The 18,906-nt window shown below is 41.0% G+C and overlaps 1 protein-coding gene across 4 annotated transcripts in view; it reads left to right on the forward strand.

The window, feature by feature from the left end:
- LOC134227257 (protein pangolin, isoforms A/H/I/S-like) overlaps positions 1-18,575 on the forward strand; it is a 29,915-nt gene extending 11,340 nt beyond the window's left edge. For 3 of the 4 annotated variants that reach the window (XM_062708607.1, XM_062708609.1, XM_062708611.1), the window contains exons 3-4: positions 7,550-9,553; positions 17,820-18,575. In XM_062708607.1, the coding sequence (XP_062564591.1) occupies positions 8,316-9,553; positions 17,820-17,916 (1,335 nt within the window). In that variant the 5' untranslated portion in view covers positions 7,550-8,315 and the 3' untranslated portion in view covers positions 17,917-18,575. The remainder of the gene's footprint in view (positions 1-7,549; positions 9,554-17,819) is intronic. The other variant, XM_062708608.1, reaches the window with a different exon arrangement.
- Positions 18,576-18,906: the final 331 nt, after the last annotated feature.

An 18,906-nucleotide genomic window follows, 5' to 3' on the forward strand; every position in this document is an offset into this window, starting at 1 on the left:
CAAGGACCGTGGATTCGGCATCGTAGCGCTGCAGGAGGTTTGTTGAAAGGGATCAATTGTGCGAACGTTTAAAGGTAATCATGCCATCTACCAGAGCTACAGCAACACATACACGAGTTGGGAACAGCTTTCATAGTGATGGGCGATATGCAAAGGCGCGTTATCAGGTGGTGGCCGATCAATGAAAGAATATGCAGGTTGAGGATCAAAGGCCGGTTCTTCAACTTCAGCATAATCAACGTCCATAGCCCACACTCCGGAAGCACTGATGATGATAAGGACGCATTCTACGCGCAGCTGGAACGTGAGTACGACAGCTGCCCAAGCCACGACGTCAAAATCATCATAGGAGATTTGAACGCTCAGGTTGGCCAAGAGGAGGAGTTTAGACCGACTATTGGAAAGTTCACAAATCGACCACGTTCTGATTGATGGACGGCACTTCTCCGACATTATCGACGTCAGGACATATCGTGGCGCTAACATCGACTCTGACCACTATCTGGTGATGGTTAAACTGCGCCCAAAACTATCCGTCATCAACAATGTTCGGTACCGACGATCGCCGCGGTACGACCTAGAGCGACTGAAGCAACCTGATGTCGCCACTGCATACGCGCAGCATCTCGAAGCAGCGTTGCCGGAAGAGGGTGAGCTCGATGGGGCCCCTCTTGAGGACTGCTGGAATACAGTTAAAGCAGCCATTAACGACGCAGCGGAGAACAACGTCGGGTATATGGGTCGAAGTCGACGGAACGATTGGTTCGACGAAGAGTGCAGACAGATTCTGGAGGAGAAGGACGCAGCGCGGGCGGTCGCGCTGCAGCAAGGTACCCGGCAGAACGTGGAACGTTATAGACGGAAGCGGAGACAGCAGACCCGCCTTTTTCAGGAGAAGAAACGCCGCCTGGAAGAAGCGGAGTGCGAGGAGATGGAACAGCTGTGCCGTTCTCAAGATACACGCAAGTTCTATCAGAAGCTCAACGCATCCCGCAAAGGCTTCGTGCCGCGAGCCGAAATGTGCCGGGATAAGGATGGGAGCATCTTGACGGACGAACGTGTGGTGATCGAAAGGTGGAAGCAGCACTACGAGGAACATCTGAATGGCGCTGAGAGTACAGGCAGTGAAAGTCAAGGCAGCGGAGGAGATGACTACGTCAGCTCAGCGGACGATGGAAGCCAACCAGCCCCACCTTGAGGGAAGTTAAGGATGCCATTCAACAGCTAAAGACCAATAAAGCAGCTGGTAAGGATGGTATCGGAGCTGAGCTCATCAAGATGGGCCCGGAAAAACTGGCCACTTGCCTGCACAAACTGATAGTCAGAATCTGGGAAACTGAACAGCTACCGGAGGAGTGGAAGGAAGGGGTTATATGCCCCATCTACAAGAAAGGCGACAAACTGGAGTATGAGAACTTTCGAGCGATCACCATCCTTAATGCCGCCTACAAAGTGATATCCCAGATCATCTTCCGTCGTCTGTCACCATTAGTGAATGAGTTCGTGGGAAGTTATCAAGCCGGCTTCGTTGACGGCCGCTCGACAACGGACCAGATCTTTACTGTACGGCAAATTCTTCAAAAATGCCGTGAATACCAGGTCCCAACGCACCATCTGTTCGTTGATTTCAAGGCGGCATACGACAGTATAGACCGCGTAGAGCTATGGAAAATTATGGACGAGAACAGCTTCCCTGAGAAGCTTACCAGACTGATCAAAGCAACGGTGGATGGTGTGCAAAACTGTGTGAAGATTTCGGGCGAACACTCCAGTTCGTTTGAATCGCGCCGGGGACTAAGACAAGGTGATAGACTTTCGTGCTTGTTGTTCAACATTGCGCTAGAAGGTGTCATGCGGAGAGCCGGGTGTAACAGCCGGGGTACGATTTTCAACAGATCCAGTCAATTTATTTGCTTCGCGGATGACATGGACATTGTCGGCCGAACATTTGCAAAGGTGGCAGAACTGTACACCCGCCTGAAACGTGAAGCAACAAAAGTTGGACTGGTGGTGAATGCGTCAAAGACAAAGTACATGCTTGTGGGCGGAACCGAACGCGACAGGGCCCGCCTGGGAAGCAGTGTTATGATAGACGGGGATATCTTCGAGGTGGTCGAGGAATTCGTCTACCTCGGATCCTTGCTAACGGCTGACAACAACGTTAGTCGTGAAATACGAAGGCGCATCATCTGTGGAAGTCGGGCCTACTACGGGCTCCAGAAGAAACTACGGTCGAAAAAGATTCGCCACCGCACCAAATGTGTCATGTACAAGACGCTTATAAGACCGGTTGTCCTCTACGGACATGAAACATGGACAATGCTCAAGGAGGACTTGCAAGCACTCGGAGTATTCGAGAGACGGGTGCTTAGGACCATCTTTGGCGGTGTGCAAGAAGACGGTGTGTGGCGGCGAAGAATGAACCATGAGCTCGCCCAACTCTACGGCGAACCCAGTATCCAGAAGGTAGCTAAAGCCGGAAGGGTACGATGGGCAGGACATGTTGCAAGAATGCCGGACAGCAACCCTGCAAAGATGGTGTTCGCTTCCGATCCGGTAGGTACGAGACGGCGTGAAGCGCAGCGAGCGAGATGGGCAGACCAAGTGCAAAACGACTTGACGAGCGTGGGGCGTGGCGTCAAATTGTTGATTCAGTGTTATCTGTTTAGATGTTAACTAAATAAATGAAAATGAAATGACCTGCTATTATTTCTCCTCCCAATCTCTAACAATAAATTAATATTATGATTCGATTATTTAAGAAAAGTTTCGCTAATCGTATCACAAAATACTCGAATTAACACCTTGCTGCAAACAATTTCTGCTAAGGCAGAAGGGAGGACAGAAGCTTCTTTGACAGTTTGACAGTTCATCCTAGTTTACCGAAGTCCTGTAATATTGAATGCACTTTACAGTTTGTTCGGTATTTATTTTACCATGTACGGCAATACCACGATTTTACAGTACGATCTGTAAATTTGATTGCAGAATGCAGTAAAATTAAATTGGAATTACAGTCTGTTCGGTAGAATTTTACCGAAATCTGGTAAAATGAGTTACTTTAACGGAACACACTGTAATTTCCTATGTTTACCGAAATTTTTCGGCAAAATATTTACCGAACAGTGAAATCTATTTTAAGTGTGTACATACACACTTAAAATAAATCGCCGACTTCGTTAAAATTTTACCGAAATCTCAACCGCTGAACTGTTCGGTAAATTATTTTACTGATTTTCGGTGATTTTGACAGTTGAGCAATGGAAAAAAATACAAAAAATCTGTAAATTAATTTACCGAACAGTTCAGCGGTTGAGATAAAAAATATTCGGTAAAATTTACCGAATACTGTAAAATGAGCTAAGTGTGTAGCATATTGTGCTGAATGTGACTAGATTCATGAGGAGACCCGAATTGGGCTACTCATTTTTTAAGCTTAAAGGTAGCCTCACACCTCGGGAATTTGGTTCGCGGATTTTTCCCCATGTATTTTTGCATATGCGATGTTTTCGGGATTTGGGCATGGAAAATCAAAATCCCGGCCCCATTTAAAATCCACGGGGACCAAAATCCGGCAGAAAATTCTCCCGAGGTGTAAGGTAGCCTTAAAGGCTACCTAAATATTCGTCAACTTTTCCGTGTTTCCAGTTTCACCAATCAGCTTGTTGAATTTTCTTAACAGGTATATAACACTATGTGTCTCCGAGCCTTCTATCAAAAGTTTGGTTTTGGAGCGATAATATAACCTTTACGTATACTTAGTATACGAGAAAGCCAAAACCCAGATTGATCCACCTAGCGGTGATTATGCCTTTCTCGTACATCGTATAATTGTATTGAAAAAGTCACTTTAGGAGCATAGTTTGCCGTTTTCTATCATTTTCAGGGAATCAATGTTTCTTGGATGCGCATGCAAAACAAGCGACAAAAGAGAACCAACAACAAAGCTTTGTTCAATCAAAGGTAATTGCCTATTTCCGGGGATTAAACCACCCGACTTGGACGAGGTTGTGTAAGCTATTTGCCAGTCGGTCGTCAAGCTCAGACCCGACCGCATCACTTGATCAGTACCGTTGCTGATGAAGAATGTGTATAGCCGCCAGACATTCTAAATACTCACGCTCCTCTAATGTGGACGTGTACTATACACATGTGGAAGGGTTGGCTTGAGAAATGGATTGCGAGTGATTTGACTATGCGTCCAATTTGGGAATCTCGAGCTCGTTCAGTAGCCGCTAGGTTGCGAAGGCCGACGGAGGTCCTTCGTAGCTTAGTTGGTTAAATCACCAGTCTAGCGTACTGTAGGGTCATGGGTTCGAGTCCCATCGAAGGGAAAGTGGTTACCTCCAATACATTTTCCAAATCAATATCTTCCACATAACGTACATATTCACATATGAGTTTTCATAACATTGTAAAAAAAAGCTTTGTTTTTGTCGGAGATAATAATGACAAAGATCCGACCCGTAGAGCTGGGTAGACACCTTTAAGTGGTGTGTTACGAGTTAATATCTACCACGGTTACATTGCCAGCTACAGGAAAATCCTGACCCATCGAATACCTTCCTCACTATCCAATTCCGTGGTGCTTATGAGGGTGTCGCTAAGTCGGTGGCCTCTCGTTAAGTAAGTACCACATCAACACTTCCTTCCTCTCCCTAGTCACGGTGAAGATGGGCGTGCCCAAGAGTAGTAATTCTCATGCTTTTGTTATTTTTGTTTAAGACTGGAATCAAGGAGCACTTCCCTTCTTGATTTCTGATAGCATTCTAGGTGAGGATCTCAAAAGTAAAACATGAGTATCACTAGTGTCCAATCTACGAATTACACCGTAACAATGCTAATGCTAATGCTAAAATAATAATGACAAAGATCCGAATTTTTTTGTCAGTAACAAAAAAGAAGACAATGTTGTGGCTAACTTTTCATCCCGTTTTGTTGCATTATCTTTACAGCAAATCTAGGTTTCAAGCTATCATAGTTTCTGCTTTTATAAAAATATTCGAGAATCTAACAAAGATTACAATATTGGCATCGTATTTTCGGAAATATCAGAGTATGCAAGGCAAATGATTCTTGTCATATTGTGTTTGTGTTCTGACAAAGGTTTATTGCGAGGTGCGTTTTGTCAGTAACAAACTCTGTTCACGACAAAGGGTATATTATTTGGCGTTGCTCGAATACTGATTCCCTGATCATTTTACATGTTTTTGCATTAATTACCTACTATAAATTGCCACCATTAAAAAGGATTTTTTTATTTTGAAATTCGTATTCCAAAGGGGGACCCGTGGAAAAAAAAACAATGATTTTTCAATAATTCACAAATTTCAATAAGGCTAATAAATTAGGGGAAGGGGGCAATATGCACTAGCTAAGCAAACACTGCTTTATTGTCTTATTTATAACGCTATTCATGGGTATTTTTACAGTATGCATCAGTTAAACTAGATAGCTAGTTGATGACATTCAAAAATTGTCAAAATTCCCAATCATATTAATAATATTCACATTTTAAAAAAGTGGTGATATTCTGTTGCCGGAAACTAGGAAACAAAGCACCACGCGTCGGTGAATCAGCATTCTGGTATGGATAGTGGGTAGAGACGCAAGTACATTGTAGGTTAGTGCCACTAGGGAGTTTTGCCTCGCCAAAATGTTAGATTTTTCTTCAAAATGTGGAAATTTTCGGTTTTTCCGACCTTCTCATACCTTATTTTGAAACTTTTTTCGCCTAACCCACATAATTTTAGATCTAGTTTTGTTACGGACATCTTAATGACGGTAAATATGATGGAAACCACAAAAGGCGTTTTCCCCCGGGGGGCGTTTTGGGGCCGCTTCCCCTACAATTATTCCCAATCTCAATATATTAGGGGAGGAGGTTCGGTTGTGGGCACCGTTCGGTTATGGGCACCCCTATGTATCTTTTAACAGATAAGAGATGCTGTCATTCTGACAACCGTCATTTGTTTGCTATAATAGCATGATGTTTTGTGCTCAATATCAAACCGGATGGGCATCTCTATTTTGAACTAGAAACAAATAAATTTTTTGTGCAAGAAAAACAACACGAAAGTTTTTTTGGCTTTTTTTTTCAAAGTGTCATAAATTGAAGTGATTTAATTCAAAAAGTGAGTTCTAATGCGTATTTACACAGTAAATTTAATATATTTTGAGGTCCAATGTCGATTGCCATCAAAATTTAAGCGCGAACATTTTTTTCTTCACATTCCAAAAAGGCTGCAAAATTCGGTTGTGGGCATCCTTACTGGTTCGGCTATGGGCATCCTAATCTTATTGATAAATCATTCAATATCGTTTTAGTTGTCCCTTAACTTATTTTTAATAACGTTTTTATGCAGTTTTTATAATTATTTTGACAGTATTGTTTGAAATAATGAATTTATTTAATATTTTTGTTCTTCGGGTATGTCTAGTTATTATACACACACTTTTTGGAACAAAGCGTTGACCGATTTACTTGCAACAAGTTGCATTCGACGGGGAATGCCTTTCCGTTGTTTCCTATTGAAAATTCAAATCAGTCAGATCGGACTATGGGATCAAAATCTATGGCCAAAATATTATTTTTTGTAATGAACGAGAAAGGCACTATTGCCGCTAGAGTGATTAATCAGGATTTTTTTTGACTGTGATGCATACCAATAAAAAGTAAATCAATGAAAAATTAAAACGCATATACCTAAAGTGCTATTTTAGACCTTTCTTATGTGATTTTTTTCAACATCCTCCTTAATGCACCGAGGTAGGCTAGGTGAATTGATTTAAGTTTTTTGTGTCTCCTGGCTTTTAGAATGAATAAACTATTCCTTGTCTTTAAATCTGGGTGGTTTTTATTCATGCTTCTTTATTTTCAGCTAAGTTTTCAAGGGTGTCCACAACCGAACAACAAAATGAAAATTTCCAAAAATGTCAAATTTTCTAAATTGTCCATATTTTTTTCCAAATCGATGATATCATACTAATTTCTTTGCTAGTAGTAAGGTTATACGTTTAGCTTTCCATTGCTATGCAAATGTCGGTATGAGATCAACCAGGGCCAAAGTTATGGACCAAACAAAAAAGGGGCCTACAGCCGAACCTCCTCCACTACTCATTACATGTACTAGTAATATGTAGGGGAAATGACGGCTTTGGCAGGTTTTGTTCTATTATTGTCAGGGGGGTTTTTGTTGACAAAATTTTATGAACTTTGGCCAAAATATTCTTTGATATGCATAGAATGTTTAGGCAAAATTTGAGCATAATTGGTTATAGAAAACGCCCCTGACAATAATAGAACAAAACCTGCCAAAGCCGTCATTTCCCCTATGTATTTTAAAACTTTTTCGATCTTAAACACAAAATGTCGAATGCTGCATTTATGCGTGCATGAGCAGTATAAAATATTTTTCTTCCTTAGTAAAATTATTATATAATTAACAATCCAAAATTATTTTAAATATTCATGAAAAATAAACCGCCAAATTGCAGCTATAATATATCACCACGTGCTAATTTTTCCATCCTCTCTGTTTTATTTCAGGCTCAGTGTCGCCAAAGGGTTTAGCAGACACGGTTAATGATTTCTTTGTGGAATCATTCTACTGTAGGTTCCGGCGAATGCGGTTCGTTCTTCTGATCTGACACCAAAATGTGAACATGATAAATGTTCTGGTGGCAAAACAGCGACACGAAGCAAATGTAATATGCAGCGCAATGTGAACACTCGTGTAACATACGACGAATAGTCCTCAGTGGGAGAAATGTGCAATATCGTAACCAAACTCTAGTCATCAACGTTGTCGGTTTCGTGACAACTACCTACTAACTACTAACTGCTGTAAGAAGAGAAAATATGTTTTCACGAAAATGTTTGTCTAGTTCGTAAGAGCAAGCCTGAGAGAAATTGTGCAAAAATCTCACTCGCTGTAAAAGGGATATGTGTGTACATAGTGTGCTGTCGCCAGTAATGCTTCGTCTTCTGGGTTGTGTGTGAGAAGAAAAGTCATTTGCCATAGTGCCATAAATAATAGAGAGTTGCAGAAATTTTATTGCAATTCTCCTTGAAGGAGACACTTTGCAAGGAAAAGTTTCGTGTCACACAAAGAAAGTGGATTGCCCCTGGAAGTAAGAAGTGCATCAGTTTACGGAAAAGAAAAACGTAGTTGAAACTGTGAAGAATATTACAGATTTACGATCTCAATGACCCATACCATCTTCATTGGACTGTCACTAGCGAAATAATTTATGTTCAGTGCCACTCGCAGCATTATCACCACGCGTAGTTTTGTGCTGTTGATGGCCGAAGCATGCCAAACACAAACGAAAATACACATTCCGGCTCTTCCGGCGATGATCTCGGCAGTACGGATGAGGTGAAAGTATTCAAAGACGAAGGCGACCGTGAAGATGAGAAAGCCTCGTCAGAGAACCTTCTCGAGGAGAAGTTCAACCTAATCGATCTGACGGAAAGTGCGGAGAATCTGGTGAAAAATTCTTCCCGCCAGGACCTAAGTCCACCCTATGCCGGCGGTGCAAGTGGTGGTAGCAGTGCTGGAAAGCTCAACTCTCCTGACCATTCGCCAGGATTTAACATGGGATACCTGCCTCCTTATCAGTATTCCAGTGGAACGGCTAGTGCAATACAAGGCTCAATGAGCAAAATAGGGCTATCGCAGTTTTTCTGTAACGAAGATCCCCTCTCCAACCCACCTCCTGCACATTGTGGAATCATTCCCTATCAGTTAGATTCTAAAGCGATCGGTCTCTCTGCGAGACAGTCGCTCTATTCTTTCTCTACTAGTCAGTATCCCTACCCCATACTGTCCTCGAACATGTTACCGGTTCCACCTTCTTGGCACACTCCTTCAATGTACTCCACCGCACCAAGCTTTCGAAATTCCTATCCTTCTTCCCTCCAAATATACACGACTTTAGCTAGCGACCTTTACTCACGTTACCAGTCCTCTTCACTTCTAAATTCTGTACACTCCCACAATGTGCTGAACCAAGTGAAACAGGAAGTATCCCCTTCCCAAGAAATCTCCCACAACTACAGCATACGACAAACCAACCATCACGGTCATTCCCCATCCAAATCCAACGACATGCCCCAAGAACTCACCAACCGCTACTCACGGCCTTCGATCAGCAGCAGCTCATCTGGACCAGGATCCAGCGGCTCCTCCACCGGCACCTCAAAAAAGAAGTGCTCCAGCGCCTCCGACCGGCAGCAACCGCAAAACATTAAACCACATATCAAAAAGCCACTGAATGCATTCATGCTCTACATGAAGGAGATGCGCGCCAAAGTGGTGGCCGAGTGCACCCTCAAAGAGTCGGCCGCCATCAACCAGATACTCGGCCGAAAGTGGCACTCGCTGACACGGGAGGAGCAGAGCGTGTATTACGACAAGGCACGCCAGGAGCGCCAGCTGCACATGGAAATGTACCCTGGCTGGACCGCGCGGGACAACTACGGCTACGGGGCGAAAAAGAAGCGGAAAGCGAAAAAGAAGGACCAACTGGGGACGGAAGCGGCGAGCAGGTGAGTGTCACAACATGCTTTTTTTTTGTTCCTCTACCGTTTCATTTTGGCTATTGTTGTTGAACCCGGGGTGGGAGTGAAGTGTGATAACGAGCTTGCAGATGAGATGTGTGAGTTTACTGTTGCTGTGCCAAAAAGCGGGTGGTAGTCGTTTGATGAGGGACCTGTTGAATTCCGGTTGGTTGTGGCTTTTCGGATAGCCCTGTGTGTCGCGTATGCTCGTGCACACATTGCACGTGGGGTTTGCTGTTGGGGGAAAACAAACGAGATTGTTATTGGAAGGTGTCAATTAGTATAAGGATGAGCGAATTGTAGGGCTGTGAATTGATAATTGTTTGGTAATATTATCACTCATTATAGACCACATAAAATATGTTGAAGTAGAAAACCACATCCGGGTTTTGATTTAGTACTACATATTCTGTTTACCAGTACAGTAGTTTAATTTATCTTTTCCATATTTGAATAATTACAAATTTCGTGGAAATGTAAAATTTGGAATATTCGTTTTAAATGCGTAGAGTTAGGAACTACGAAGAAAAAAGTTTTTGATACCACGAAGTACTTAAGAGAAAAAGTTAAATCAAACAAAATTTTGATAAGATTTTTGAAAACCGTCTGATAAGAAATTTTTTTTAAGCTTTTAGTGGACAACTTTTTCAAAGATTTCAACAGGAAGAAAACACGTTTAAGAAAAATGCTAGAACAAAACCAAGTCGAGTAAAGTACGAGACACTGAAGACGGCCTTACTGTTGAGGTCGAAGTACGTACCTGAAAGGTACAATAAAGTAGTGGAATTAAATGGAATAGTACAAGCTCGTCTTATGACAAGTGAACTGCGTTGTTTCTACAAAAGGTTTCAGTTTTTCATCTCATAGCTGAAATCATCATTGAGCATGAGCATGATGACCGCGCATTTCGCACAGGGAACCACTGGATGGAAGCATGGGATTTGCTCTCTCGATTTCCGCCTTGCGACAAATACCGTGCTCCATGCTCTGCTAGCCACCAGATACTTTTTTAATAAAGAATTAAAAAAACAGATACTTAGTTTTAACAGTGTATATGATCAGCCCTATTCGTTCAGTTTCCTGAAGCAACTTCAATGCTTTTTCCACTGCTGTAATACGGGGTGTACTACGAAAGGCAGAATCACAGAAGGCCGAATCACGAAAGGCCAAACTACAAAAGGCCGAAAACAAAAAAGGCCGAATGCACAAAAGGCTGAATTAGTCTTATAAGCTTTGCCCTAAAGTCATGTTCTAGCACCACCTGCCACGGTTCATTCCGTTCCACTGAGTCATTTGCTGTCTAAAGTCCACAAACAGATGAAGAGTCCGCAAATTGTAGTCTCGAAATTTATCAAAGATTTGTCACAGAGTAAACATCAGGTCCGTTGTGGATCGTCCTTCTCAAAAATTGCTTTTATATTAGCCAACAATGATCTCCGCAAACGGGTTAAACATAATTCGAGAGAGTACCTTGGCGGTATTGAGAAATGTTAAACCTCGATAATTAGCACAATCGAGCCGGTGTCAGGCCATTTGGCCGAATGCCGTTTGACCGAACGGGTCGTTTGGCCGAATAGTTGAAAAAATTGACCTCAGTTTACGAGTGGTCTTTCTTCCTACCTCCTTCTTCGGTCTTCTTTCTACATTCTTCCTTCCTCCTTATTCCTTCTTCCATATTCCTTCTTCCTTCTTTCTTCTTTTTTCCTTCTTCTTTCCTTCTTCCTTCTATCTTTTTCCTTCTTCCTTCTTTCTTCTTTCTTCTTCCTTCTTTCTTCTTCCTTCTTAGTTTTTCTTCTTTCTTCTTTCTTTTTTCTTCTTTCTTTCTTCTTTCTTTTTTCTTCTTTCTTTCTTCTTTCTTCCTTCTCGCTTCTTCCTTCTTCCTTCTTCTTTCTTCTTTCTTTCTTCCTCCTTTCTTTTTTTCCCTTCTTCCTTCTTCCTTCATCCTTCATCCTTCTTCCTTCTTTCTTTTTTCCCTCATTTCTTCTTCCTTCTTTCTTTTTTCCCTCATTTCTTCTTCCTTCTTTCTTCTTCCTTCTTCCTTCTTTCTTCTTCTTTCTTCCTTCTTCCTTCTTTTTTCTTTCTTCTTCCTTCTTTCTTTTTTCCCTCATTTCTTCTTCCTTCTTCCTTTTCCCTTCTTCCTTTTTCTTTCTTTCTTCTTCCTTCTTTCTTTTTTGACCTCATTCCATCTTCCTTCTTCGTTCTTCCTTCTTCCTTCATCCTTCTTCCTTCTTCTTTCTTCCTTCTTCCTTCTTCCATCTTCCATCTTTCTTCTTCCTTCTTCTTTCTTCCTTCTTCTTTTTGCCTTCTTCCTTCTTCGTTCTTCCTTCTTCCATCTTCCTTTTTCCTTCTTCCTTCTGCCTTCTTCTTTCTTCGTTCTGCCTTCTTCTGTCTTCCTTCTTACTTCTCCCTTCTTCTTACTTTTTCTTTCTTGCTTCTTCCTTCTTCTTTCTGCCTTCTTCCTTCACCCTTCTTCCTTCTTATTTCTTCATTCTTCCTTATTATTTCAACTATTCAGCCAAACGGCATTCGGACAAATGGCGTTCGGCCAAATGACCCTTTCGGCCAAATGGCATTCGGCCAAATGACCCTAAACCATCGAGCCTGTGCCCTTTCTTGCAGATAGGACACCATTCACGCTCGAAGGCATTTTTATCTTGATTTCATACTAGACCAGTTTAATAGTCTGTTTTTACGCGTTGGCCAAAATGAATCGCCTGCTTTGAGCGTGCTAACAGCGGCGCACTAGGAGTTAACTTTCTGAAATCAGTATGGCGAAAGGCATCTAAGGTTTGATTTCTCAAAATAAAGCACCTTGATCGAAAAAATATTTGGTAGGCGTAGTAGCGGGCACCATCCTTCATAACCGGTACCAAATAGTTTTTCATGAAAAGTTCCTATTTTAAGAAAACCCGCATTAGATGTCTTTCGCCGTACAAATTTCTGGCGGTTAACTCATGCTGGTTATTTGCGCATACATATACGATAGCGCCTGGATGTGGAAGCGGTGGGTAGAAAATCAGCCATTGGCAATAATTCATTGCAATCAAATTTTAATGAGTATTTTGCTCTGATAGTTTTGTTTGAAATTTCCAAACATAACCCAAAAAAAATATCATAGTTTGTAACGGTGAAACAGTAAAACCGGTTCCGCGGCTCTATCTGTGGACATTCATCAGAATATCATCGCGATCTTCGATCTACCAATCTTCGGCATTTTTTGCAGTAGTTGTATTGAAACTAATTCTAGAGTTCTGTTGTTATTTTTTATTACTTTGGATTCATAAATAACATTCCGGAACTACCGGAACCAATTCCGGAGACTCTGTGGAAGCTTAAACATAGTTTTAAAAAAACATTTTAAAAATGTAGGATAACATTTTTTTGGTATTGAGGTATACATCTGGTTACTTCCGGATAATCCGGAACTCGAAGGAAGTGTTTTTGAAGTTTGTTTTATAAGAATTATTTCCAACATTACCAAAGCTATTAATTGCTACGCACATTTCGATTTTTCAAAATCAGATCAAATGTTTGCCTCTGAACCAATTATTAATCTTGTTTGTCAGCTTTGGGGACCCGGAACCGGTTCCGAGGCATTAGCTAGGCCAGCGGTTCTCAACCTGGGGTACATGTACCCCTGGGGTACCTTCGCTGGTCCTAGGGGGTACCTCGGACAAAAATGCCTAATGGCGGACATATTACAGTTTTACAATTCCAATCGAAACTTATTGATAAAGTTTTGATAATTGTGTATTTTTTATTTCAAAACTTTGTCTTGTACATAATGTACATGGCATTCAGTCAATCAAAGCCAATTGAATCGTGCCCTTCACAACCAGCACAGTGTATGAAGGACTGCGGAACAAAAGATCAAACGGCTATACGTCGAATGAGTCAATTTTAAAAATCTTCGATGAAATATATCTGATCTAAACAAAATGTTGAATGATATGTTAAGAACATACTTTTGACAATAAATCTAAAGGTTCTGAATTTTTTTTTAAGAAAAGCTCTATGGTTTGTTGCAAGGGGATTAAAAACATCATTCCACGCTTCTCAGAAGCCTTCTCGCAAGCAGCTCAAAGATTTCTTTCAAAAGGTTCGGAAGCTGCCTTTTAAGATGTTTGGAAACCTTTTTTCAAGATGCTTGGAAAGCTCCTTTCAAGATGCCCGAAAGCCTCGCTTTAAGAGGCCCGGAATCCTCTTTTCAACAGGCTCGGAAGCCTCCTTGAAAGAAGGTCGAAAGCCATTCTTTAAAAATACTCTTTGCAATAGGCTCGAAAAATTCTTTCAAGGGGCTCGGAAAGCTCCTTTCAATAGGTTCTTAAGGCTACTTTAAGGAAACTCGGAAGTCTGCTTTAAAGAGGCTCAGAGGCATCTTTTCAGTAGCCTCGGAAGTCTGCTTTAAAGAGGCATGGAAGCCTTTTTTCAAGAAGCCCGTAAGCCTGCTTACAAGAGAGGCCCGGAAGCTTCTTCTCAAGATACCCGGAAGTCTCGTTTCAAGATGCTCTTAAGCCTACTTTCATGAGGCTCGGAGACCTCCTTTTAAGAGGGTCGGCGGACTGCCGTAATCTGGCAAAGTGACGTATACGCCATTTTTCAAAAATGGTGTTAACGAGTAGCTCTTTAACAGAAAAATGGAAAACATGTAGGTTGTAATTCGACGTATATGTCACTTTTTCAGATCACGGCAGTGGAGGCTCGTAAACTTCCTTTTAAGAAGCTTGGAATTCTTCTTTCAAGAGGCTCGGAAGCCTCGTTTCAAGATGCAAAGGAAGCCATCTTTTAAGCTTGCTCAAGAGTCACCATTCAAGAGGCTCAGAAGCCTCTTATTAAGAGGTGAGGAGTCCTACTTCCCTCCTTAACCGTGCGGTAAGACGCGCGGCTACAAAGCAAGACCATGCTGAGGGTGGCTGGGTTCGATTCCCGGTGCCGGTCTAGGCAATTTTCGGATTGGAAATTGTCTCGACTTCCCTGGGCATAAAAGTATCATCGTGCTAGCCTCATGATATACGAATGCAAAAATGGTAACCTGGCTTAGAAACCTTGCAATTAATAACTGTGGAAGTGCTTAATGAATACTAAGCTGCGAGGCGGCTTTGTCTCAGTGTGGGGATGTAATGCCAATAAGAAGAAGAAGAGTCCTACTTTCAAGAGATTCAGAAGCTCCGTTCAAGAGGCTCGGAATCCTCCTTTCTAAGGACTCGGAATTATTTTTCCAATATGCTTGGAAGTCTACTTTCAAGAGGGGGTACCTCAATTAATGCAAAAGTTCGAAGGGGTTTTTACGAAGTAGGCTCGTTTTACCGGAAGTCATTCGTAGTCATTTGGAATTGGGTCCTAAAATGAAGAATAGATATTCGATTTTCTTTCAGGGAACGACGAAGTTAATCATTCTGAACACGTCAGTGTTTCTTCCGACTCAAAAGTCGAAAGGAACATTGTTAAATTTGAGATTTAAAAATAGATGGAAATAACTTCCTCGACATTCCCGGTCTTGTTTCACGTACGGAATAATATTATTCAAACGCACTAGCAAAACACCGCAGGGCATTTGACATTTGACAGTTAATATATGGGGCTTACGTTTAGGGCTGATGATTCATTCGTTCTGATATGTTGCCTTTTCAGCAAAAGACGTTGCTCAGCCCAAAACATGTCTTAAAAAGTCTAAAACACAAAAATATCATTTTTACTGACTTAGACTATTATCAGAATTTATATAACATCGGTTCATGTTTTCTTGATCGATGCACTATCGTTTGCCACCATAAACGATGTAGGGCTTTAGGACCCAGTTGGTCGTTGTTGGTATGATAGTTCCCACGTTATCAGTCATAACGTTCATGTGAGGCAAAATAACAGCGATTTCAATTAATACTGCTCTCTAATAGCCCTGTGCAAATTTTTACCTGCTATAAATAAAGAAAAAAAAACTTGTCGCTCGCTTGCGATACCTAAGCCAATGAAAAATACAAACAAGAACCTAACCGTGATGAAACCTTCAAAACAGCAAAAGGCATTCTGCTAAAAGCTATTTAGCCGAATGCCCCTTGGTCGCATAACACGATAGGCCGAAAGCCATTTAGCCGTTGAACATTTGACCGAAACGATTATTGTGTTAAGAAAATTATTTTGAGCTTTTTAGTGGAATGTCTTCACTTGTCATAAGACGAGTTTGTACAATCCCATTGAATTCCACCACTTAATTGTATCTTGACAGATACGTATTTCGACCTCAACACTGAAGACGGCCTTACTGTTGAGGTCGAAATACGTATCTGTCAAGATACAATTAAGTGGTGGAATTCAATGGGATTGTACAAACTCGTCTTATGACAAGCGATTATTGTGCTAAAAAAAAGCTAGCCGACGCTTGGCTGAAGAAGCCGTATCTCCGAACTAGTTATTTGGCCGAAAGAAAAGTTTGACGGAACAGATCATTCGACCGGTATTGTCGTTTGGTCGAAAATGACTTCTGGGCGAACGGGTCAACCGAATATGTTATTGACTGAACGTGTCACATGGCTTAACAAGTCATTTGTCCGAAAATTTTGCTTGACTGTTTTTTTTAGTTCGAAGTCTTGGGGTCATTTTGAAGTAATGTATTTATATTCCCGTGATGTGGTGCTAATGTGATGAAAATGATGAAATGAAAAACTCTTTTTTTACTTTTGGCGTTAATTACCGTTTTCTGTTTGCATCGATTTGTTTATGTTGTTGAGGGCCATTTGGTCGAATGCCATTTCGTCCTGTAGTCGGTATACAAGAAGTGAGAAATAAGCAGTGAGATTTGAACAGTGAGAAGTGAGCCGTCTCACGTCTTACTCATCAATTCTAAAGTCTGGCTTCTTATTGAGAGAAGTCAGAAAAGATAAATGAAAAGTGAGCAGGGATTGCAGAAATCGCTCTCAAAGATAACGAACAACGATAAAAGAGAATCATAACAAGCCATGAAAACAAAACTATCGCACTTGTATACAAGTTGAAAAAACTGATTCGGATAGGCGGCTCCCACCGAGGTTGTTTGATAAAACGCTTTGTTATCGCTCATTTTATGTTGAGGACCATATTTTTTTCGCACAGCTGTGTAAAATAAGTTGAAATGCATATATTTTCTATATTTTTTAATGCATCAACTATCGAGAGTGTATACAGACATGATAAGTGAGAGATTTTTTCATTCTCCTTTGAATTCAAACCCTGGAAGTGAGATATGAGCAGTGAGAAAAGCTAAAAATAGATGAGACGTCTAACATCCCACTTCTTACTACACATTTTTCACTTCTCATTGCAAGGTCTCTTTAATTCAGAGCCAAATGATCTCTTCGACCGAGTAACGTTTTAGATCATATTATATTTTGACCTATTCGACCAAACGACCTTTTCTTCTGTAGAAATTTATTTTATTGGACTGTTTTCATCTATCATAACCAGGGAATCATCTTTCGAGCACAATCGAGTATGTGCTCTTCTTGTAGTTAAGGCATATGAGACCATCAAGCCAGCTCGAAGGCATTTCTACATCCAACCCAAATAATTTAAATCATTTGGTGGATTTTTTCATTCAGCCTGTCGCTCTCAACTTTTAGAAGTTTGGCCGGGACTCCGTTCTTCCCAGCGGTACCGTTTTTTAGCTCTCGAACAGCCTTTTCTCACTTCTTCCACTCCTCGTTTATCATCCTCAATGCTGATTCTGTTTGTGCCCTCTCTGTCCAGTTGTCCATTCTACAATAGCTCAAAGTGCTCCTTCCAAGTCTGGCAGCTACCCTCGGCACGGTTGTTCAACAGATTTCCGGAGCTGTCATTGATGATGACTGGCGCCGGTGCGCTTTTCTTGCGTATGTTGTTGATCGTTTTGTAGAACTTCCGCGCGTCGTTTCTGGCAAAGCTTCTCTCTGCCTCCGAGAGTTTTTTTTCTTCTCAGCTGCCCTTAACCTCTATAACGTTCTATATTTTTGCGTATAGCCGCTACAAGCATGCGGCTCCTGGCCTATTTTTTATCATCTGTCGTTATTTGGCACGCCACATCAAACCAGCCTTTCTCGTCTCTTTCTTACTTTGTATCTCAATACAAATTATTACAATATTCGACAAACATTATTTGAGTTCACAATTACTCTTGAACAGATCTACAAAAATGTTGAAAACCTCCTGTAGAAATATCACAAATCGCTCATCCTTGTCAAGCTCGTTATCACACATTCGGTTTGTCGGTCTCAATACAAATCCATATTCTTCCCATATCCCACAGGCGGAAAAAAATTTGTATACGAAACGAAGAATCCGACACATACGACGGAACTCGTATGTCAGATGATTACATGAGCAATTACGGCACCGTAGTGTAATATACGAATGCGACATCAGCAGCAACCAACCCAGTAACAAATCCCACGCCCATAAGACTTGAATGCTATCGCGGAAATCGTAATATCTATGACCATTCTTTCATACCCAGATTTCGCTACTGTGGCCAAACAAACGAAGAGGTTACAAACCAAATCTAGTTGTTGTCGGATGACGACGATGCAATTGTATACAAAGTGAACACACAAATCTCAAATCGTTATTCTAATTTTAGCTAATTTATCAAACTTTCAAAAGTGAACCAAAAAATAGACTATCGAATTTCTGTTGTAAGAAATTATACTTACCCTGTTTGGAGGCGACTTTTCCGTACTTAACTTAAAATCTAATATTATATACCGTATTGTTTAGGACCGTACTATACCAAAAAAAATGAATGCTTTGTTCGTTGACGCGAATAAGCCACATCACTTATGTTAGTGGTGAGTTTCTCAAAGAAGGTGGGCAACTGCATAAAAGTGACAAAATACTTAGTAGATAAAGCAAAAGATAACAATCTGTGGTGTTTTTAAAAAATGTAATTTATTATGCGATTAAAATTGGGTCGATATGAGAATAAAAAAGAATGAGTATGACAAGTCTTTAGTCGCATAAGTTAGAAATGAAACCAAATAAAAAAGGTACATAAATATAAGTATATTAGGTATTTAGAAAGTAACTGCATTAAAATTACACGAGTAAGTATGTGTTAGCATTAATTCTGGTGGATAACACTGATAACAAAAAGTACACAGCAATAATGTTGTCATTCGAGGAGAAATGATAATTATTGTTATAAAATGTACGAAGTATGAATAATAGGAAGTACGACAATGAAAAACAGGGAAAAAGATACAGCACACTGTATGTATTGTTCGCCGGTCGGATTTTTTTTGAATGGCAATTCATTTCCGCTGAAACAATTAGGATCTCTTTTGAGGCGAGAGGAATAGGTATATCATGGAAAACATGACGACAATGATGATGCTGTA

This window comes from Armigeres subalbatus, chromosome 3 (assembly GCF_024139115.2).
Source record: "Armigeres subalbatus isolate Guangzhou_Male chromosome 3, GZ_Asu_2, whole genome shotgun sequence".
NCBI lineage: Eukaryota > Metazoa > Arthropoda > Insecta > Diptera > Culicidae > Armigeres > Armigeres subalbatus.